The 20,547-nt window shown below is 37.5% G+C and overlaps 1 protein-coding gene across 47 annotated transcripts in view; it reads left to right on the top strand.

Moving 5' to 3' along the window:
• The window catches only part of SLMAP (sarcolemma associated protein), a 156,536-nt gene extending 137,379 nt beyond the window's left edge, over positions 1–19,157 (top strand). For 29 of the 47 annotated variants that reach the window (XM_042236040.2, XM_004018364.6, XM_012099839.5 and 26 more), the window contains 6 exons: positions 777–851; positions 3,006–3,326; positions 3,737–3,854; positions 9,452–9,623; positions 13,533–13,667; positions 17,255–19,157. In XM_042236040.2, coding sequence (XP_042091974.1) covers positions 777–851; positions 3,006–3,326; positions 3,737–3,854; positions 9,452–9,623; positions 13,533–13,667; positions 17,255–17,347 — 914 coding nt within the window. In that variant the 3' untranslated portion in view covers positions 17,348–19,157. Of the gene's footprint in view, positions 1–776; positions 852–3,005; positions 3,327–3,736; positions 3,855–9,451; positions 9,624–13,532; positions 13,668–15,775 lie in introns of all 47 variants that reach the window. The other 18 variants (XM_060402332.1, XM_060402318.1, XM_060402326.1 and 15 more) reach the window with 1 other exon arrangement.
• Positions 19,158–20,547: the final 1,390 nt, after the last annotated feature.

The following is a 20,547-nucleotide window of genomic DNA, read 5'->3' as shown; positions in this document are numbered from 1 at the left end:
GAGTTAATTATATATTAAGTACAATAGAAGGAAAAAAACATAGAAATATCAATTTCTAAGTTTTAATTATACCTAATATTGGCTACTGAACATAAGATAAGGGGCATTTATATTCCCTGCAGTTTTACAGTGTGTTCTAAAGTAAATGAGAGGAGCCAGGCAAGGTTAAGGTAGAGAATCTTCAAATGTCCCAACCACTTTTTATTCTAGTAGCTCACTTATCTATACAGACATAGGCCAGTTGGAGTCTGTGCTGTCCCCGAGAGCTAACATTTTTGTATCATTCACAGTAGTTATCTAGTTGCAGTTGATTAGTACCTTACAAAGCCTTAGAATCCTCATGTTCTCTAAAATGGCCTTCCTCACCAGAAGGAAGATTTGCATCCCACAGGGAACCGTGGACTTCCTGTCAGTAAGTACTTATTATGTACTTGGCAGTGAACATAAGAATTCTAAGTCTGGTTTTCAAATATAAGCTCACAGTGTTGATTAACACCTATCAAGAATGCTTCTCAAGTGAAAAACAGCATATATTATCTCAGCCATATAAGATATAGAAAACTCCTATTCAGTTGAACATTTATTACTTACTTACTACTGTTTTGTGCTCCTAAAAATCTTTAAACTACCTGATTGCTAATACTGCTAATACTTACTGCCTAACTTTTGTTTCCCTCCATGAGCTTTAGGAGAGAGTTTCTTAGGATTTTCCAGTTGCTCAATTCTGAATATTTTCATTAAATCACAAAATTAGACATACTGTACTTTACTTCTAGCTCTTTTGGAAGAAGAAAGAAAAGCCTATCGAAATCAAGTCGAGGAATCCAGTAAACAAATACAGGTTCTTCAAGGTATGGAACACTTCAGGGCTATTTGGGATTGTTACTGTTTGTTTGTAGTAATTCAAAATAAATGGAAAGTAAGAATGCAGAGGGTTCCCATTTTCCATGGCTTTGATTCTTCTGTAGAATCTGAGACTGTAACTGGCTCTTGGTGGCCTTTTCTCTATTTTTTAGAAGGAAGATTCCCTAGTACTGCAATAGTACTTCCCACTTGGAGTGGGGAAAGCAAGAGTGAAGATATGAATTTGTAAGAGTGTCATTTTCTGGGTTACATAGTGACTTACTATAGAGGAGGCCTGCAGACTGGATATCAGTTTGAGTCTGTTGGTGCATCAGCACTTTTAACTTGTTGGTGATATTATTTCTAATGCTCCTAGCACACTTGCATTGCAACAAAAATTGTTTACCAGAGTCTTTACAGAGACGACCTGAAAGATACCTGTCTGTCCAGGGTTTTCTTTGAACCAGAGCTCCTGGTACTTTGAGGCTATAATTGTGAGATGCTCCAGGAGATGTCTTTCCCATTCCATTGTAAAATCCCTAAAGTAAAATTAATTTGCCTTCATCGTCAGAGAAGGAACCGATGTTATTTTAAAATCTTTGTTTGAGTGGCAGGGTAAAAAGAAATTAAATAGACAGGTAACCCCTGTTGAGATGAAATGGGGAGTCAATGTGTGAAACCTAGGGTATTTGCCCTAAAATACCCAGAGAAAAACCAGTCTTTTGGGTTTTCGTTTCTTCTTTTTGAGTTGGACATTTCAGTTATTTTAAAAATTTAATTGTATTATGGTCAAACAAGAATTTCTGGAGTAGCTGGGTAGATGAATTTTTAAATTCATGAGAGTTTTTCACAGTTTTATTACAGTTTAATGCTGTTATCCATTAGTTTACATAAATCTGACTTATATCTGTATTTCCATCCTGTATTGTGTATGGACAGTTATCCCTGAAGGTTCATGTAGTGCTGCCTCTTGTGGTAAAGCTGCCCTACGTGAGTGTCATTGAGTGCCCCCTAGTGCCAGCATATATATTTCATGATTTTATCCACAAATCCATGGTCATGTAATCCCTGGCCATCATGCCCTTCCAGACTTTGAGATTGTTAACCTCTTACTGCTTCCCACAAACTTAAATGGGCTAGTATTTAATGTTTATTTCTGAGGCAACCTCTTCCTCCCCAAGCCTGAAATCCTCTTATTTTAATTGTTCTTTTCTGCCTAATGAATTTTTTTATACTTATAATTTTCTTGTGTTATAGTAACCAAGACCAGTATTCTAGTTCTGAACCCAGCATGATTTTATACAGATTGTTTCCAGTTCACATCAACAAGACCAGAGCTTTAAAAAATATACCTCTGACTAGGCAGTATTCAGTAACTTTATTAATTCATTAATTCAACCGATAATCCTTGGTTCTTTACTCTTCTAGTCTTGAGGATAGTATACATGAGATGTACCATGTAGTGAAAAAGATGAACAATAAGCAAATAAGTATATAATGTGATATCCAGTAAGAGCAGAGCAAAGGACTAGAGAATGACAGTGGACTATTTTTAGATAAGCCGGCAGAGAAAACTGCTTTAAGGAATTGACAATTAAACAGAAAATTGAGTTAAGAATATCAAAGGTTTTATTAATGTTTACCATCTGACCAAGCAGTTCTGTGTCTATGAATTCACCCTTACGGGAGGAAAAAAATCAAGATTGCATTATAAGATGTATTGTCATCAGTAATTAAAAACTCAACAGCGTAATATATCTGAAATAAAGGATTAGTGAAGAAAGTTAATATAGCTGTTTTGTCGTTAAAAAATATTTATCACCCGCAGTATAGAGAGCACTGTATTCATTATGATTGCTCCCAATTTTTGTTTTCATATATGTATAAATGCTTAGAAAAAATCTGGGAAAATAAGTACCAAATGTTAGAAGTAATTTTCTCTGTGTGGGAGAAATAAAGATGACTTTGAGTTTTTTTCCTCTCTTTGTTTTTCTGTATTTTGATGTTTTATGCATTAAACATGGATTGCTCGTACAGTTTAATCAAAAGCAACAAACGGCTCTGACAGCCTGGGCTGTGCAGTAACTACAGTCCCATATGGACTGTTCTTTTATTCCTGATTACTGGGACTAAGAAAATGATGAGTAACTATACTTTTATAGCCCAACTACAGAGGTTACACATCAATATCGAGAATCTCCGGGAGGAGAAGGACAGTGAAATCGCAAGTACCCGAGATGAATTGCTTAGTGCCCGAGATGAAATTTTACTCCTTCATCAAGCGGCAGAAAAGGCTGCCTCTGAGAGGGACACTGACATTGCTTCTTTACAAGAAGAGCTTAAGAAAGTGCGAGCTGAGCTTGAGCGGTGGCGGAAAGCAGCATCTGAATATGAGAAAGAAATCATGAGTTTGCAAAATAGCTTTCAGCTTCGGTGTCAACAGTGCGAGGACCAGCAGAGGGAAGAAGCAACCAGGCTGCAAGGTGAGAAATGTACTTTACATAAAACTCTTAATGCTTGACACTGATAACTTCATAACTTGTACTGAATCGAATGCAGTCAGGCTAATTTTCTCTTCCGTAACGATTGATTGTATAAAAGCAGTGTTTTTATATTGAGGCTATAAACGTTCTTCACATCTGTAAGCTCTACAGTGAATTGAAAAAATTTGCAATTTTACATTTATTTATTTAAATACTATTAAAAATTATTTGTCTTGTAAAAGTGAAGTGGGGAAAAAAATATTACTGGAGTTCAGGATGATGAGAACTTCCTTGAGGCATAACTGCAAAGTAACAGAAATCAAGGAAAAGCCATATAAAATCTTTGTTTTTTAAAGGGGAAAAAATAGTTATGTTCCTATATTAACAAATGTGTTTTGGGACTATTTTAGGTGAACTAGAGAAGTTGAGAAAGGAATGGAATGTATTGGATACCGAATGCCGTTCTCTAAAAAAGGAAAATGTTTTGCTATCTTCAGAACTGCAGCGGCAAGAAAAAGAATTGCACAAGTATGCATGAACTCTTATTTAGGTTCAAAATATTTCTGTATCTTAGATTTTCATCTAAATTTAATTTAATTTTGATATTTAAATACCTTTTGGAACAAAATATTCAGCCAGGCTCTTTTCTGGCTACTTGGTAGATTAACCCCACTAAATGAGTACTGAAGCACTTTTTTTCTGGCACCACCTCTATGTCCTTTCCTTTGGGTGTATTCATGGAATACAGATTCATAAATGCCGCCTTCCCACCCCCATTCCCAAAAGCTCTAAGCAAACAAGCAGCAAATGATCTATGATTAAATTCACCTGTAAGCTAAATGGTAATAAATTTCAAATACAAGTTTGTTTTTTTCTTTCATGCCAGTGATCCCTTCTGTTTATAAGGTTCATCAGAAGATGGCTGTGATAAAAGAATTGATATTATTGAGACAGAATCAGCTTTTCCTTATCAAACAGGGTTATGTAAAAAGTAATAATACATGACCTAAATCAAATCCCTTATGATTATACAGTGGAAGTGAGAAATAGATTTAAGGGTCTAGATCTGATAGATAGAGTGCCTGATGAACTATAGAATGAGGTTTGTAACATTGTACAGGAGACAGGGATCAAGACCATCCCCATGGAAAAGAAATGCAAAAAAGCAAAATGGCTGTCTGGGGAGGCCCTGCAAATAGCTGTGAAAAGAAGAGAGGCGAAAAGCAAAGGAGAAAAGGAAAGATATAAGCATCTGAATGCAGAGTTCCAAAGAATAGCAAGAAGAGATAAGAAAGCCTTCTTCAGCGATCAGTGCAAAGAAATAGAGGAAAACAACAGAATGGGAAAGACTAGAGATCTCTTCAAGAAAATTAGAGATACCAAGGGAACATTTCATGCAAAGATGGGCTCAATAAAGGACAGAAATGGTCTGGACCTAACAGAAGCAGAAGATATTAAGAAGAGGTGGCAAGAATACACGGAAGAACTGTACAAAAAAGATCTTCACGACCCAGATAATCATGATGATGTGATCACTAATCTAGAGCCAGACATCTTGGAATGTGAAGTCAAGTGGTCCTTAGAAAGCATCACTACGAACAAAGCTAGTGGAGGTAATGGAATTCCAGTTGAGCTGTTTCAAATCCTGAAAGATGATGCTGTGAAAGTGCTACACTCAATATGCCAGCAAGTTTGGAAAACTCAGCAGTGGCCACAGGACTAGAAAAGGTCAGTTTTCATTTCAATTCCAAAGAAAGGCAATGCAAAAGAATGCTCAAACTACCGCACAGTTGCACTCATCTCACATGCTAGTAAAGTAATGCTCAAAATTCTCCAAGCCAGACTTCATCAATACGTGAACCGTGAACTCCCTGATGTTCAAGCTGGTTTTAGAAAAGGCGGAGGAACCAGAAATCAAATTGCCAGCATCCACTGGATCATGGAAAAAGCAAGAGAGTTCCAGAAAAACATCTATTTCTGCTTTCTTGACTATGCCAAAGCCTTTGACTGTGTGGATCACAATAAGCTGTGGAAAATTCTGAAAGAGATGGGAATACCAAACCACCTGACCTGCCTCTTGAGGAATCTGTATGCAGGTCAGGAAGCAACAGTTAGAACTGGACATGGAACAACAGACTGGTTCCAAATAGGAAAAGGAGTACGTCAAGGCTGGATATTGTCACCCTGCTTATTTAACTTATAAGCAGAGTACATCATGAGAAACGCTGGACTGGAAGAAACACAAGCTGGAATCAAGATTGCCGGGAGAAATATCAATAACCTCAGATATGCAGATGACACCACCCTTATGGCAGAAAGTGAAGAGGAACTAAAAGCCTCTTGATGAAAGTGAAAGAGGAGAGTGAAAAAGTTGGCTTAAAGCTCAACATTCAGAAAACGAAGATCATGGCATCTGGTCCCATCACTTCATGGGAAATAGATGGGGAAACAGTAGAAACAGTGTCAGACTTTATTTTGGGGGGCTCCAAAATCACTGCAGATGGTGACTGCAGCCATGAAATTAAGAGACGCTTACTCCTTGGAAGAAAAGTTATGACCAACCTAGATAGTATATTCAAAAGCAGAGACATTACTTTGCCGACTAAGGTCCATCTAGTCAAGGCTATGGTTTTTCCTGTGGTCATGTATGGATGTGAGAGTTGGACTGTGAAGAAGGCTGAGTGCTGAAGAATTGATGCTTTTGAACTGTGGTGTTGGAGAAGACTCTTGAGAGTCCCTTGGACTGCAAGGAGATCCAACCAGTCTATTCTGAAGGAGATCAACCCTGGGATTTCTTTGGAAGGAATGATGCTAAAGCTGAAGCTCCAGTACTTTGGACACCTTATGCAAAGAATTGACTCATTGGAAAAGACTCTGATGCTAGGAGGGATTAGGGGCAGGAGGAGAAGGGGATGACCCAGGATGAGATGGCTGGATGGCATCACAGACTCGATGGACGGGAGTCTGAGTGACTCCGGGAGATGGTGATGGACAGGGAGGCCTGGCGTGCTGCGACTTATGGGGTCGCAAAGAGTCAGACACGACTGAGCAACTGAACTGAATAATATATAAGATCAAAAAATCTCTAAAACCAATTAAATCTGTCATAGTATCCAGTACCCTACAGGCAAACCAATGAATGCAGTAGATTTGTTCCAGCAAATTTAGTAGAGAGTCTTGTTTTCTTACCAACATTTATTGTATAGTTTAACATTTATTTCTTCCTTTAAAATTTGACCCATTTGGATTCCATATTTTTTATTTAAGCTGTGTTTACATCCTAATTCAGAATATGAAAGTGCAAGTGTTTGTCACTCAGTCGTGTCCAAATCTTTGCAACCCCATGGACTGTAACCCGCCAGGCTCCTCTGTTCATGGAATTCTCCAGGCAGGAATATTGGAGTGGGTAGCCATTCAGCCATTCCCTTCTCCAGGGGATCTTTCCAACCCAGGAATTGAACCCAGGTCTCCTGCACTGCAGTCAGATTCTTTACTGTCCGAGCCACTAGGGAAGCCCAAATATGAAGGTAGTACATGTTTATTATTGAAGCCATTCTTTAAACTGTCTCCCTCCCCTCAGTACACCAAAAATGTGAGTCATTACTCTTCTTGTTAGCCTTGTTCTTATACTCCTGAAGAGTATTAAGGTTAGCAAAAATTCAGTGATCAAGATCAGTTCTCATAGAAAATAAGCTTTAGGGAAAAATAATAATTAGATGTATCAGAAAATAGTGTTCCTCATTAACTCTTGTGAAAACAAAGACAGTTGCAATATTGGTTATATATTAAAAAATCAAGAACTAATTGAAGGAGCAAGATGTACTGACTTACTCTGTAAAACTCCTTCCTATAATATTAGGTGCTCAGTATCAGTATCTTTTTTTTTTTAATATCAGTGTTTTTAAAGCACTTTTTTCTCTTCCATTGTCTTACCATTCCATAATCTTTTCTATGGGTATTCCTCTTTGAATGTTTAGAGTTAATTAACAATAGAGAATAAGACAGATGTTTGTTTTTAACATGAAAGTTTGTAAAAGCAATTTCAAAATATGAATAGGACAAAATAATGGCCCAAAATACAAACAGACAAATAAATGGATGCACTCACAGACGCACACACACACATGTTTATGTGTATTTAGTATCAACTGGTCATCAGTTGACAGAACATGTGGGCAAATTATTTGGTATAAAATGTATGTAAGATGATACAGACACTCAGGTTCTTCCTATTTGGAATACATTTGGAACTTGGTGAATCCATTTAATTTGGTATTCTATCAAGCAAGAAATATTGATATCTGATTACCAGTATTGATTATCTTAAATTATTCTTCTTTTTGAATATTTGATACTTTAAAGATTCAGACTTGATCCCTTATTTTTGAGATATGATAAATTGAAATCTAGCAGATTGTTAAATGCTATTTTAAAAATTACTTCCGAGTTTTGTTTAAATGTTGAAAAGCAATCCTACAAATTCCTTATGAATTAGAAGCATATGATTTAAAAATATTAGGCCCCAGACTGTTGGCATATCAGTCATCAGGTTATCTGTCTAAACTCACGTAAACTATTTTAGACATTAATTCTGCTTTTTAAACTTTTTGATTCAATAGTTCTCTTAATTTATTTGTTAAGCCACCCCAGCATTTGAGTAGTATTTAGAAGCTAGTCTTTCTTTACAGTGTCTTACATGCTGTCTAGTTCCTAGCTATATTTCCCTAACAACATGCTCACACCTAGGATCTGCCTAGCATCCAATCAGCATGAGATTTATTCTCTGTAGTACTTCAGGTACAGTATTGAGTCTGAGACTTATGATCTATCCTGAGAGGCATATAACTGTGATTCTCAAAAACCTTATCCTCTTAAGCTATTTCTGTTGTAGATGGGAGCCAAATTCTTTAACACAGCTACACTGTACAGGTCTTTTCTTCTTTGTTGTCCATGAGGTAGAAGGAACAGAACAAAGAAGTTCTATTTTTGTGTGTTTGGGGTTTTTTTTTAATTTACTTTTAATTGGAGGATAATTGCTTTACAGAGTTGTGTAGGCTTCTGCCATACATCAACATGAATCAGCTACAGGTACACATGTGTTCCCTCCCTCTTGAACCTCCTTCCCATCTACTATCCCATCCCACCCCTCTAGGTCATCACAGAGCACTAGGCTGAGCTTCCTGTACTTTATAGCAGCTTTCCACTAGCTATCTGTTTTACATATGGTAATGTATATATTTCAGTGCTCCTCTCTCCATTTGTCCCACCTTCCCCTTCCCCCTCTGTGTCCATAAATCTGTTCTGTATGAACAAAGAATTTCTACTGATGCTTGTCGAGAGGTTTTCCTAGTGTGTAAATGTGATTTTTTTTTTTTAACATCAAATTGTAACAGTAATCACAGGATTTAAGCTGGAAAACAGCCTCAGAAATTCCTGAGTTCAGTCTTCTTGTTTGGCCAAGGAGGGCACTGAGGCTTTCCTTGTGTTATTTGTGTCTGTGCAAACAGCGCCTGGCACAGATCTAAGAGGCCAGGAAAGGCTCACTCAGAGAATGGAATGGTACCAGTGAACTGACTTGCTCAGCATCCCACAGCTAAATAGTGGCAGATCTGAGGTCTACATCCCAACCATCCCAGTTCTTTGTTTTGTGTTTTCCTCTCATTTTGGTATCTTCTCATTTCAATAGGTTTATCTTTAGTTAAAGTTGGAAGTGGCTCCTAAACTTTTTAAGTTTCTGCTCGCCATCCTATCTGTCAAGTACTTGAAGAAACTAGTTGAAATATGTGATTTCTTTTCATGTAGAAGACCTACACTGAATATTTTTATGATATAGTGAATATAATGTGATATGACCAAATATACAGTCACCTTCTACTTCTTTTTTTTATAATTTCAACCTTTGCATGTATTTGATTATCTGAAAATAGGAAACAGCTCTAAACGCTCATTGTTTTAGTGTTTTAATGCTTTTTTACTTCTTGAAAATATCATTGTTTTTTTTTTCCCCCACACTTTTCTTTTCTCCTCTGAAATCCATTCCATCCAGCCTAGTAAAATATAAAAGAAATTGAACTTCCTGCTGTGTCTGGTTTCTGCATGAGTAATTGTCAATATTTCTGTTGCAGTTCTCAGAAGCAGAGTTTAGAGCTTACCAGTGATCTCAGCATCCTGCAGGTGACCAGGAAAGAGCTTGAAAATCAAGTGGGATCCTTAAAAGAACAGCATCTTCGGGATTCAGCTGATTTAAAAACTCTTCTCAGTAAGGCTGAAAACCAAGCAAAGGATGTACAGAAAGAGGTAAAGCGAAAAGACATTATGAGCCCAATTATGGTTGGACTTAAAGCCAAAAGCAAATCAGATATTCATGCTAGTTAGAAATAAAGGGAAGCATTACCTGCCACAGAGTTGATACTGGAAGTATCTCTGCCTGGTGATTTGTTAGCTGTGTATCATGGTCCAAATATAGAGAATTTATCAGTGCGAGCTGGTCTCAAAATACAAATATACAAAGTTACATTAAAAGGTTTTCTCTACCGGTTAGTTGACCTTTGTACCACATTACTCAGTTCATTGTTTATCTTTCCAGACAGTATCACATTTAATTTAGGGGACTTTTGGAAAGTAAACTGGGGCCACCCCATAATGCTGTCCAAACCCCTCGGGTGAAACTGGCCTGAAAAGTTGCTTATGAAAAAACTCAGCTCATACCCAGTCAGCCAAACTCATGTTCTGTGACCTTTTCCTTTCTTTCCCCCATCTCTTTTTTCCCTTCTTCACAAATAGGTATGCTCACTTTTCATGTCATTTTGCGTAAAATCTCAACTTTGGTGGCTTAAAAAATAATCATACTTAAAATAGTGAGGGTTGTTGTTGGAGCCCCCTCCCCACACACACAGGCATGGTCAAGGTTGACCATGAGGCAGTAAGAGCTGCAATCAGTCCTCTTGGCCTAATACTACTGCCTGCATTGACTTGTGGCCTGCTTAGGGGGTGGAGAAGGCTGATTCATTTCCATCTACCTGGCAGGACTCACCCCGGTTGTAGACCCTCTTAAATGAAGGACAGAAGGAACTTGAAGACAACCCTTCTGTCTTCAATAACAAGTTTCCCCCAGATTGTTTTAGAAGATCTGTTTAATCAATGTAGTTTTTCTTTGCATTTTTCTTCTCTCCTTATAGTATCCTGAATCTGGAAATGATTATTGTTCTTCTGTCTTCATGTTTGTTCCTAAAGGGAAAAAAAACAACACAAAACTGTAACATTTTTTATTTACATGTGGCCATATTGATTTTGTAATATGTTCATTTTTATCTTCTTGCTAAGGATATGTGTTTTTGGAGAAGTCTCATTTTATTTGGTTGGAACACAAATTCTGTGCCAAAGTAAATATCCTAGTATTTAATACTGTAAGCACTTTGTGTCCTTCCAGTCCACATGCCATAATTCTTTCAAAATCTGGGAAGAATGCTGTGGTTGGAAGATAAATCTATTGTATGTTATTCTGAATGCATTAGCCATTTTGTTGCATTGCTTGTTTGCCTGTTTTTGGTCACTGAGCGATCAGTGCAAAATGCTTTGACTGTTACCACAAATGGCAGTGGCATGTTGTCACAGCATCTAAATTGTTGATAGCCTCTGGATTGCATTAAATGCAGCACATTTAAAAATATGTCTGATCTTGTCAGTATGTTTCTCTTCTATTTTCTTGTTCAGTGTTTTCATTGTGAAATGATGTGTAGTCATCATGCTCCTTTGTAATGTAAAATTGCTTTTCTTTCCGTTTGTCCTGATGTCAACTCTTGGATACTAGTCTGTAACGAAAACGTTCTTTAATGAGATTCTTCTGTCTGTGTAATCCACTGCAAATGAATTATGACCTTTTATTAATGCACGTATATTCCCTTTCAGCATTTCCGCTTTTTCTCCTTTCTCTCATAGAATCATACATAATGTGCACAGTATAATGATTATGTATCTTCAGCACTGTCACAAGCTAAAGTATCACAAACTGAGCAAGCCCAGATATGATTATTTTTAAGAATAAGAACCAAAGGTGTTGGTAATATTGTGTGATACTTCCATCTTGTCTTAATCAGACTGAGCTTGTTTCTCACCTCTGAGTTAGAAAGCAAGATGGAGCAAAATGATATCCAAGGGAAGTGTGAAACTAAGGCTGTAGAAGGTGACCTTTGTTTTGACAATTAAATCTTAAATATGTGGCAGCTTTTTTTTTTAACATTTAACAAAAAGTACATGAGAAAAGTAAAATTTAATCCTCAGTATTTAGAGAAAAATAATGATATACCATCTTAATATTTGAATTAAGAAAGCATCTGTATATTTTGATTTAGTGGGAATATCTGTATTTTAAGAAACATTGAGCACCCAAGTCCGCACTGCAAAGACTGACTCAGGAAAGTTGTTTAGCTTCACCATCTAACCCTGGGGCCAGAGTCCTTCCCACCTGCCCCTACCTCCCCGCCCCGCCCCCCACAAGCTGAAGGTAAACAGCAGGATCTTCCTGACTAAGCTGCCTTTTCTCCACAACTTCTGGAATGGAGAAATGATGAAGTGCTTTGGTGTACAGGGCAGGCTGGATGTAGGAATGGTGGAAAAGGAAAGTAAGGGAAAATTTGGATCAGCAAAGCACTTTTCACTTGGTCACTTTAGGAGTCAGATCATTGAGAATTGATTATGTTCTAAGAGACTTGGTGCAGAGACTAGTCTAGGTACACTGAATTTGTTTTGGCAGCCTGCCGGTAACCTTCTGCCATCTGGAAGGAAGTACACAGACCCCACAAAGAAAAAAAAAAAAAAAACCTGTCATGAAGTCCATGAATCTTACTCCTTAAGTTTGTTCTCTGGCATACTACCCAAACTTTTTCTGGGAATGTGGTTAGGTAACAGGGAGTTCCTTTCATATTTTACCTCCCTCTCTGTACCCGAGTCTTTCTTCCTGCTGTGGTGAATTCGCTGCTGACCCTAAGCCCCTGCCTGCACCACCTCTGACTAATGTTTTTCCATATTTGCGTCTATAATATTTATCTTTGGAGTGTATAATGATGAGTGCCTGATATATCCCTCCAAAGTGTTTGCATTATTCAGAAGCACCATATAAAGGTGTACCTTCATTGAGAAATTCCTAGGATACAGCCAGAAACGAACTGGAGACTTTTCAGCCTCGTGGGCTATGTTTAGGGAAGAGGAAAAATCTTTCTAGTACGCCAGACATGTGGTATATTTATTTTATACTCAGCCCTTGTCTGCCTCCCTGCCTTCTAAAACTTTCAGAAATGACAGAGTGGGGCAGTGGAGGCTGAGACAAAGGCACAGCCAGCAGCAGAAGAGTGTTTACTCTTTGCCGGAGAGCTCAGTTTGCATGGAAGATACAATATCTAGAAGTGAAACCAGTCTCGAATTCCTGCCTCCCGGGGCATTTAATGTAGGGGCAAACCATCCTCCTTTTCACCTTGATGTCACCCATGTTCAAGGGCTAGATTGCCTGTCCAAACTTTATGTTATATACAGGGAACTTTTCCAGAGCAGAAGGTGGCGTGTTTCACTAAGGAAAAATATCAGCAGCAGATTTTCTTAAGGTATTTTTCATTGATGCTTCTAAGTCTTAAGTCAAGAGAGAGAAATGTCCTAGTCATAGTGATTGTTACCTTAGATAATATTTCTCTGCTTCATTTGCCTAGACATTCCTTATCCAGAACACTTTAATACACAGTCATGCTGGGTAAAGGGAGGTCTCCTGAGAATTAAAAGTTATTACTTCAAGACTAAAATAACTTGGCTGACATTACTTACCAGGATATAAACTCAGACTTCCGAAACTTGCCATTTAATTAGGCTATGGAGGTTTCTCTTCACTTGCTTTCCTTTTGCTCAGTTTGGAATTTTACTTTTCTCCTCTAACTCACTTAATGGAAAAAGTGACACCTTATATTAGAAACACATGATACAATGGTGACTTCTCTTAATTTTTTTTTAAACCCCAAGGCCAGAAAACTCTTACATAGAATCAAGTTAACATTAAAGGCTTCTTATTATCAGTGCAAATGATCCTTATCCTCCTTATAACAAAAACGAGTGACTGTGGTGGTGCAGGTGACTAAACAGGGTCTGGTATTTAAACCTAACTAAACACATAACTTCATACCCATTTTAAGTTGAGTCTGCACACTCTTTTTTCTTTGCCTTTAGTATGAAAAGACACAGACTGTACTCTCAGAACTGAAGTTGAAGTTTGAAATGACTGAGCAGGAAAAACAATCAATCACAGATGAGCTCAAACAATGTAAAGACAACCTGAAGCTGCTCCGAGAGAAAGGAAATAATGTAAGTCTTTGCAAACTTGGCTTAGATTTGATTGAGAGGCAGGCGAGAGCCCTGAAGCTGATTTTTCAGAAGACTTATAACTGATTTGAGAAACTAAGACCTGTAGTACACATGACCCAAGCTTTTCATTATGAAATTCCATAATGGAATCATTGTGCTGTCCAATTTTTGAGTAAGAATTTGCCCCTTTAGCCTGTACCCCTAGAAAAGCCTAAGGACTACCTGAAGGAAGAGCCTTGTTTGCAAAAAAAAAAAAAAAAAAAATTACCTAAGAACTGCCAGCTTTTCCTAGATAAATCTGAAGTTCTGTCACTAAGCCTCATCTAGCTCTTGTTTCCCACTCTGGGAAACAAAGCACTGTGCCACCAGGGACCCACTGAAGAAAGAGCAATACATGGTGACTCCTTAGTATTTGATTGCATCAAAAAATGGAGACTTAATGATGGTTTTCATTTTATACTAATCATGTTCTGAGGCACATTCCTAAAAAGCTTAGTGGCTTCTGGGCCTCCTATAAACATTTGGAAGTATTAGTGAGTTTCTGTAGGGCTGTGTGTGAATGAGTATGTGTTTGTGTGTGTGTATGCAGTTAGTTAGAACACTGTGGTAGAAATTGAGTTTAACAATATTAATTTGTATTTCATTTGCTAGAAAGGCAGATGGTCTTTTGAAAGATGTTATACTAAGTAAATGTCGTGTTACACGTTTTAGTGATCATTGCCTTTGTGGGCCCTAACTGATGGATGTTCAGTGTGGTTGATTGTGCTCTGACTGATTTCAAACCCCTGTCATGGCTTGGACACTGCAGTGGGCGTGAGCCACACACTTCCCGTGGAGGAAGGCACTCTGCTTTAACTTGCAGCACAAGTACCAAAGAGGACTGTTGCATGGCCGTCCAGTTACACAGTCACACTCAGAATGCTTATGAGTTGTGCCCAACTGTCCTGTGCTTAAAGAAAGATTTTGTTTAAAATAAATAAATAAATAAAGACTCATGGCTCAGGTGGAAGCCTTTCAGAAATGGATAAATTGGTTATGGAGGCTTTATGATAAGCAAAAATGGATTGCATTTATTGTAAAAATATCAATTACAGAACTCTTCTGAAATCAGATCATAATGGTTTGGTTACTTCTCTCTTTTATGTTAATTCATATCTCTCTGATGTTGGAATTTCAGTCTACCTTCTACTAAATTAACCTGTGAAGACATCTAGCATAATCAGAATGGATCCCTCTGTATGATTTAGAACCTTTTTGAAAGTAGCCTTGCTATTAATATTTACAGCTCTACAAATAATTTACTTTAAGGGTGAATTTCCTATTTTTATATTAGAGTTATGGTAATTAAATATTACTCTATAATAACACTCATTGTAGTAATTCCCTTCCAGTTGAAAAAAAAATTACTGGGAATTCCCTGGCCATCCAGTGATTAGGACTCCATGCTTCCACTGCACGGGGCACGAGTTCAGTCCTTGGGCAGGGAACTAAGATCCCACATGCCACGAGGCACAGCCAAAATAATAATAATAGTAAAGTAAAAGTTAAAAATTACTTCTGGTAGTGTAACTGAAACCCCTGAGGCTAAGCTGCCTGTCTTTATGTACTAAATGTTTCTCATACAGTGTGTCAGATCTCTTGCTTGATTTAGGAACTGTGTATCACAGGTCATTTATTTTTAAGCTTGAAAGCAGTACTGTCTCAAGCAAAAGAGTTCAGGTTTAAAAAAAAAAAAAAGAAAAGTTTTGATAAAGGGATAAGGTAAACCTCAGCAATTTCCAAAGGAGTACATTGTCAAATAATGGATTCCAAGTATGGAACAAAAATACTATAACGTCAAGCAGAGCGTCAGTTGGTGAGGCATTTTCATCGCTCTGTCTTAAAGTGCTGTGTTTCATTATGCAGTTAGGGATACCCACACTGCATCCAGCCATTCTTTAAAACTGGTAGTTTACCAGCTTACTTACCCTGGCCCATCATTCTGGATGATATTAGATGTCTTTGAAATGTCCTTCTGCCCTCCCTCCCACCCACCCTGGGTTCTAAATCATCTTATCTGATTTTTTTTTGTAGCATAAAATGATTTTAATATCCCTTCCCTTCTTTAGCCTTCCATATTACAACCCGTCCCAGCCGTATTCATCGGCCTATTCCTGGCTTTCCTGTTTTGGTGTTTCGGTCCATTGTGGTAGAGAAAGGTACAAGCACTACTGTTGAGTCCTTGTCTGTTTGTCCCCGTCACCTGTTTGTGCCATATTTGTAATATAGTGCATGGCAAAACCACACAGGTATATTGTTACCTGAAGCAAACCCTTCATTTAGTATGCTACGTGTTGTGTCATACCGAATGAACTGAACTAATCACATAACATTTTGTCTTGTTTCCTTTGTAGTAATGCTAACCATGAATTAATTCCAATCTAACCAGATGTTAATATGCTGCCTTTAACTGAGTCTTTGTCTCTAGCAAACTGGAGTAAACTATGAGTTGCTGCAACTTAGTACCCCCTTCCCAATTATGTTTAATCAGATTTGAATGAAAAATGAAGAGTTTGCCTCTTTGAAGTTTTCAGCAAGCTTTCCTCCCCCTCCTCTCTTCCCTCTTTTTTTCCGTAGTGTAGAATTTCGTTGTTTCACCCCTTTGCCTATATACACTGTGGCTAAGAAGATGAAAAGAGGATGAGAGAGTAGCATAATGGACAGTGACTCACAATCCCAACCTGAATATGCACTTCCTTGTGAGAGTATCAACCAGTCCTGTCTTTCTGAGCCCTGGTCTGCAACAATACAATATTTCTTTAAAGGCCAGCTTTCCCAGTACGACTTAGAACACTAGTGAAAATAAGGCTTTCAAACAAAACAAACTGATGTTGTAAAGCCCTCTGATAGTTCATAGAGAACAGGCTATTCGTGCTTGCCTCCAACAAACAGGAGGTTATATAGCAGGAGGTTATACAGGTTAACACAGCGTATAAGACGACCGTGGGGCATTATTACCCTTGGACGTGGTCTTTACCAACAGCATCAGACAGGCAAGGACCTTAATAGCACTTTTCTGTTTTGAACCCCTTCTGATTTTGTTTTCTGTAATTTCAGATTAGACGATCAAAACTGACCGTTTTCTTTCTATCACGTTACCCACCAGCCCCTTATATAAAACTATTCCAGTGTGTGAGTCTGGTTTTTATCAAGAAATAAACATTTTAGGCAGAAACATACTCCAGGAATCTGTGTACATCAGTTAGCTGAATATGTGGATATCAGAGTAAATAAAACAGGCTGAACTCTGAGAGTTTCTTAGACAAGTCACTGTTAGGCTTCAAACAAAATTGAACACTGCCCAAGACTCTCCCAAAATGTATTATGCTTCCACACAGTGGTCCTCTAAAAGTTCTTGCTATTCTGGCTCTCCTCACATCCTCACTCCCTCACCTTTTCTTCTTTTCTTTCTAAAATATTCTTATGCAGATGTAAGGTTTTTCTAATATTCTGTTAAGTATTCAGGACTCTGTGGAGCCAAGGGGTTAATAGGTATGAAAAAAAAGAGGGGAGAATGTGATTTTGACTCTTGGTTTCTTTCCACACAGAAACCCTGGCCCTGGATGCCCATGTTGGCTGCCCTGGTTGCGGTGACAGCCATCGTGCTGTACGTGCCAGGTCTGGCCAGAGCTTCTCCATGAGAGCGTTTCTTGAGTCCGTACACCGTCCTCCCTCTAGAAGCTGGCACCACACTCATGCTGGGGACAAACAGAACCATTTTCTTCCTTTTTACCTCTTAAAACAGCAGAAGTGCAAGAATACAGCTGTAGGGTCATTGCTTTAAAGTATATAAAATGTATCTGTCTATAAAGAGGATATAAAATTGTGACTCTTCTACTGTAAGCAATAATTTGCTTGCAATTTTTCATGTAATTTTTAAATGAGTATGTTTAAATTCTGAATATTACGGTGGCCTAAAGTAGGCTTCTTGGTACACCAAATTATTTATAACATTAAATTTATGGGTATTTTACTCTGAATTCTAATGGCCAGGTAATTCTTTTTTTTTTTTTTTTTCTTTTTTTGATTCGATAACTACCCAAACCAAACAACTGATACATACATGGAAAGAGAGGCCCTGTGTGCTCAGTGCCTATCGGTTTGAAATATATACACATATATATATATTTTTTACATATTTACGCCATTTTTACTTGTTATAAAACCACTGAGCTATTGGGAACAAGACTTAGATACAACTGTTTGCGTGGATTTTTTTTTTTTTTTTAAGGAGAAATACACTTGGAAAATATTCTGTTCTAGTGATGATTTGGGGAATATGTGCACGCTTGTTCAGCCTTAATGTGACTTGATGATATGGAGGACATCAACTTTGAAAAACTTTCCATGAGAGTGCGTATTTTCTTGAGCAAACTGAAGTATTTCTGGGAGCAAAAACATAGTAATTATACAGTTTCAGTGCAGTAAACCAAACTGTTGAGTCAATTGGAATGTAATTTATTAAACCTCATGTATTTAAAGAGATATTTTTCTTTAAAAGCCAAGTTACTTTCTCATATACAGCATTTTAGGAAGCATGATTTTTTTTTTTATATCATCTCTTCCTCCAAGCATGTTTAATTGAAGAAAGAATTAATATCTCTTTAGATAAGTTTTTACTGACTTAATTTGGTTATGATATTTCAAAGCTAATTCGTGTTCAAGGTGAGCTATTTTACCTACCAACAGATTTCCTGGTTGGGTATATAAATGGTAATTTTCTTTTTATCGTTGTTAACTGGGACATTCTGTTAATGAGAAGCACTATCCCCAAGATGAATAATATTCCATGCACAGTGAAGCACCTAAGCACTGCTTGATGTTGCAAATTTAAAACACGGAAGTGAAGGTTTAGCTATGGTTTTTGTACGGCACCACAGTTATGTCAATAAAGATTATTTAGGTCATAGAATATCCTGAAGTATCACATAGTTAAAATTTTTCAGTCAGTGAAAACTGGGAGGGAATGTCAGTGAACTGGCTTGAATGTTCTGTGGCAACCCACAGGCCTAGCCAAATACTGAAGTAGAGTTTAGGATATAATTTCCTTGTGATGTTTGGCGGTCATTGTTTATACTTTAAAGGTTATATTTTAAGCTCTTTGGGATTTGCTGTTGGGAGGATCACTAGACTTATGGAGGAATTAGTCACAAATTGACTTGTAGAAAATACTGTCATGCAGTTCATTTCATCTTTTTCTGTTGCAGGAAGCCACTCCACCACAGAATGCTAATATGCCAGTGGTACCCAGTACCTCTTGTATATAGGTTATTGCAAATATTGTTCTGAAATGCTTAACTTCAGAATTACATTTTTTAAAGTAAATAATTGTTTAAATCTATTTTGTAAAGATATAAAGTACAATAGAATTTCTGGAGTACAGATTAAACTATTTGCACTAACACACGTGATGTGCATGATTTAATAAAATAACTTTACTCTCCCTATGCATTTTTGAGTTGGATATCATTGAAGTTCTTAGTACTGACTCTGCTACTGTGTTATTAATTGTTTCTTCTTGAAATGACTTTTTATGCAATATAATATACATTTGGTGTTCTTCAGGGTTTAAAAGAAAACGCTGAGCTGTTTCCTCCAGGTTTTATTAGCCTTTTATTTAACTTACTGGTCTTTTTTTTCCCCCCTTTTACTATGGTTATTGTTAAAGCGTGACTCATTTGCCAGACAAGTCAGTCTAGTATCAATATTTACTTTATTCAAATTGAATAAATGGGTTTTTGTAGTTACTGCCCGTTTTCCTTAAGAATATAAATGAGCCTATTCATAAGCAGTACCCCCAGTTTTGTTCAGTTTATTTTCAGGTTATATACAGAGTAGGATTATTCACTGGTAGTGATAGAGTCTTTAAGAAATTTTAATCCTAGCAGTCAAGAATTGAATGACCCTGTAACACATTCAAAAATTACAGTAAGGCACTAGACTGTTACAGGGTCAGAAAATGAAAAGAAGGTTGTGTTCAAAGCTAAACAGATCCTTACTGGCCTCTGGCTCTGCCTTTTATCAACTTTTATTGCCTGGCCTTGCCTTAGGCAAATCATTCTGTCTTCTTTGAGTTTCTACTTCATCATTACCTATATTTCTAGTGATGGTATGAAAATGAAGAAGATAATGTATGTGAAGTGTCCTTTGAGTGGTAAATAACACTGCAGATAGGGGAACCAGTACAGATGTTTAAAATGAGTTGAATGACTCATCTGTTGAGACTTTATGTGTGAATGGGATGGAACTGCAATGGAATGACTCCTGAGAAAGCATCAAGCTCTGTTCATCCTTTTATAGTTGTGTCTCTAGGAAGTACATACATAGTTTGACAGTGAGCCAATTGCTTACAACAGTTTGGAATTCCTGTTGTGACTGCCTTCAAGAGCAGTTCTGAGTCACATATGAAAACCCGTCACACTGCTGCATAATCAGAGGCTTTCAACCAAAAATAGTATTGCCTAGCTTGATCGCTCACTTTAATCACCAGACTTGACCCCCAGTGACTTTCCGCTGCTTTGAGTGGTTACGTCTACTGTCAGAAGGATGGAAATCTGTTACCAAAGGGGAAAAAACTGCAAACAAATCAACCGTGTTAAAGATGCACAGCCTTCCTCCCAGAAAGGCTGGGAGTTTATTCTGAGGACATAATTGTGTGTTTAAAAGTTTAACTGCCAGGACATTTAGAGTAGCATTTGTCTGTAATAGTGATGGATAAACTACCTAAATATCCAGCAGTGGGTCGTTAGTTAAATAAACTAGTATCGGCACCCAGCAGATTGCTGTGCTTGCAAGGTGTGTAGGAGTATATTCACACTACCTTAGGTAATAGAAGGAGTGT

Source organism: Ovis aries, chromosome 19, assembly GCF_016772045.2.
Source record: "Ovis aries strain OAR_USU_Benz2616 breed Rambouillet chromosome 19, ARS-UI_Ramb_v3.0, whole genome shotgun sequence".
Lineage (NCBI taxonomy): Eukaryota > Metazoa > Chordata > Mammalia > Artiodactyla > Bovidae > Ovis > Ovis aries.
This window is presented reverse-complemented; position numbering and strand designations above follow the sequence as displayed.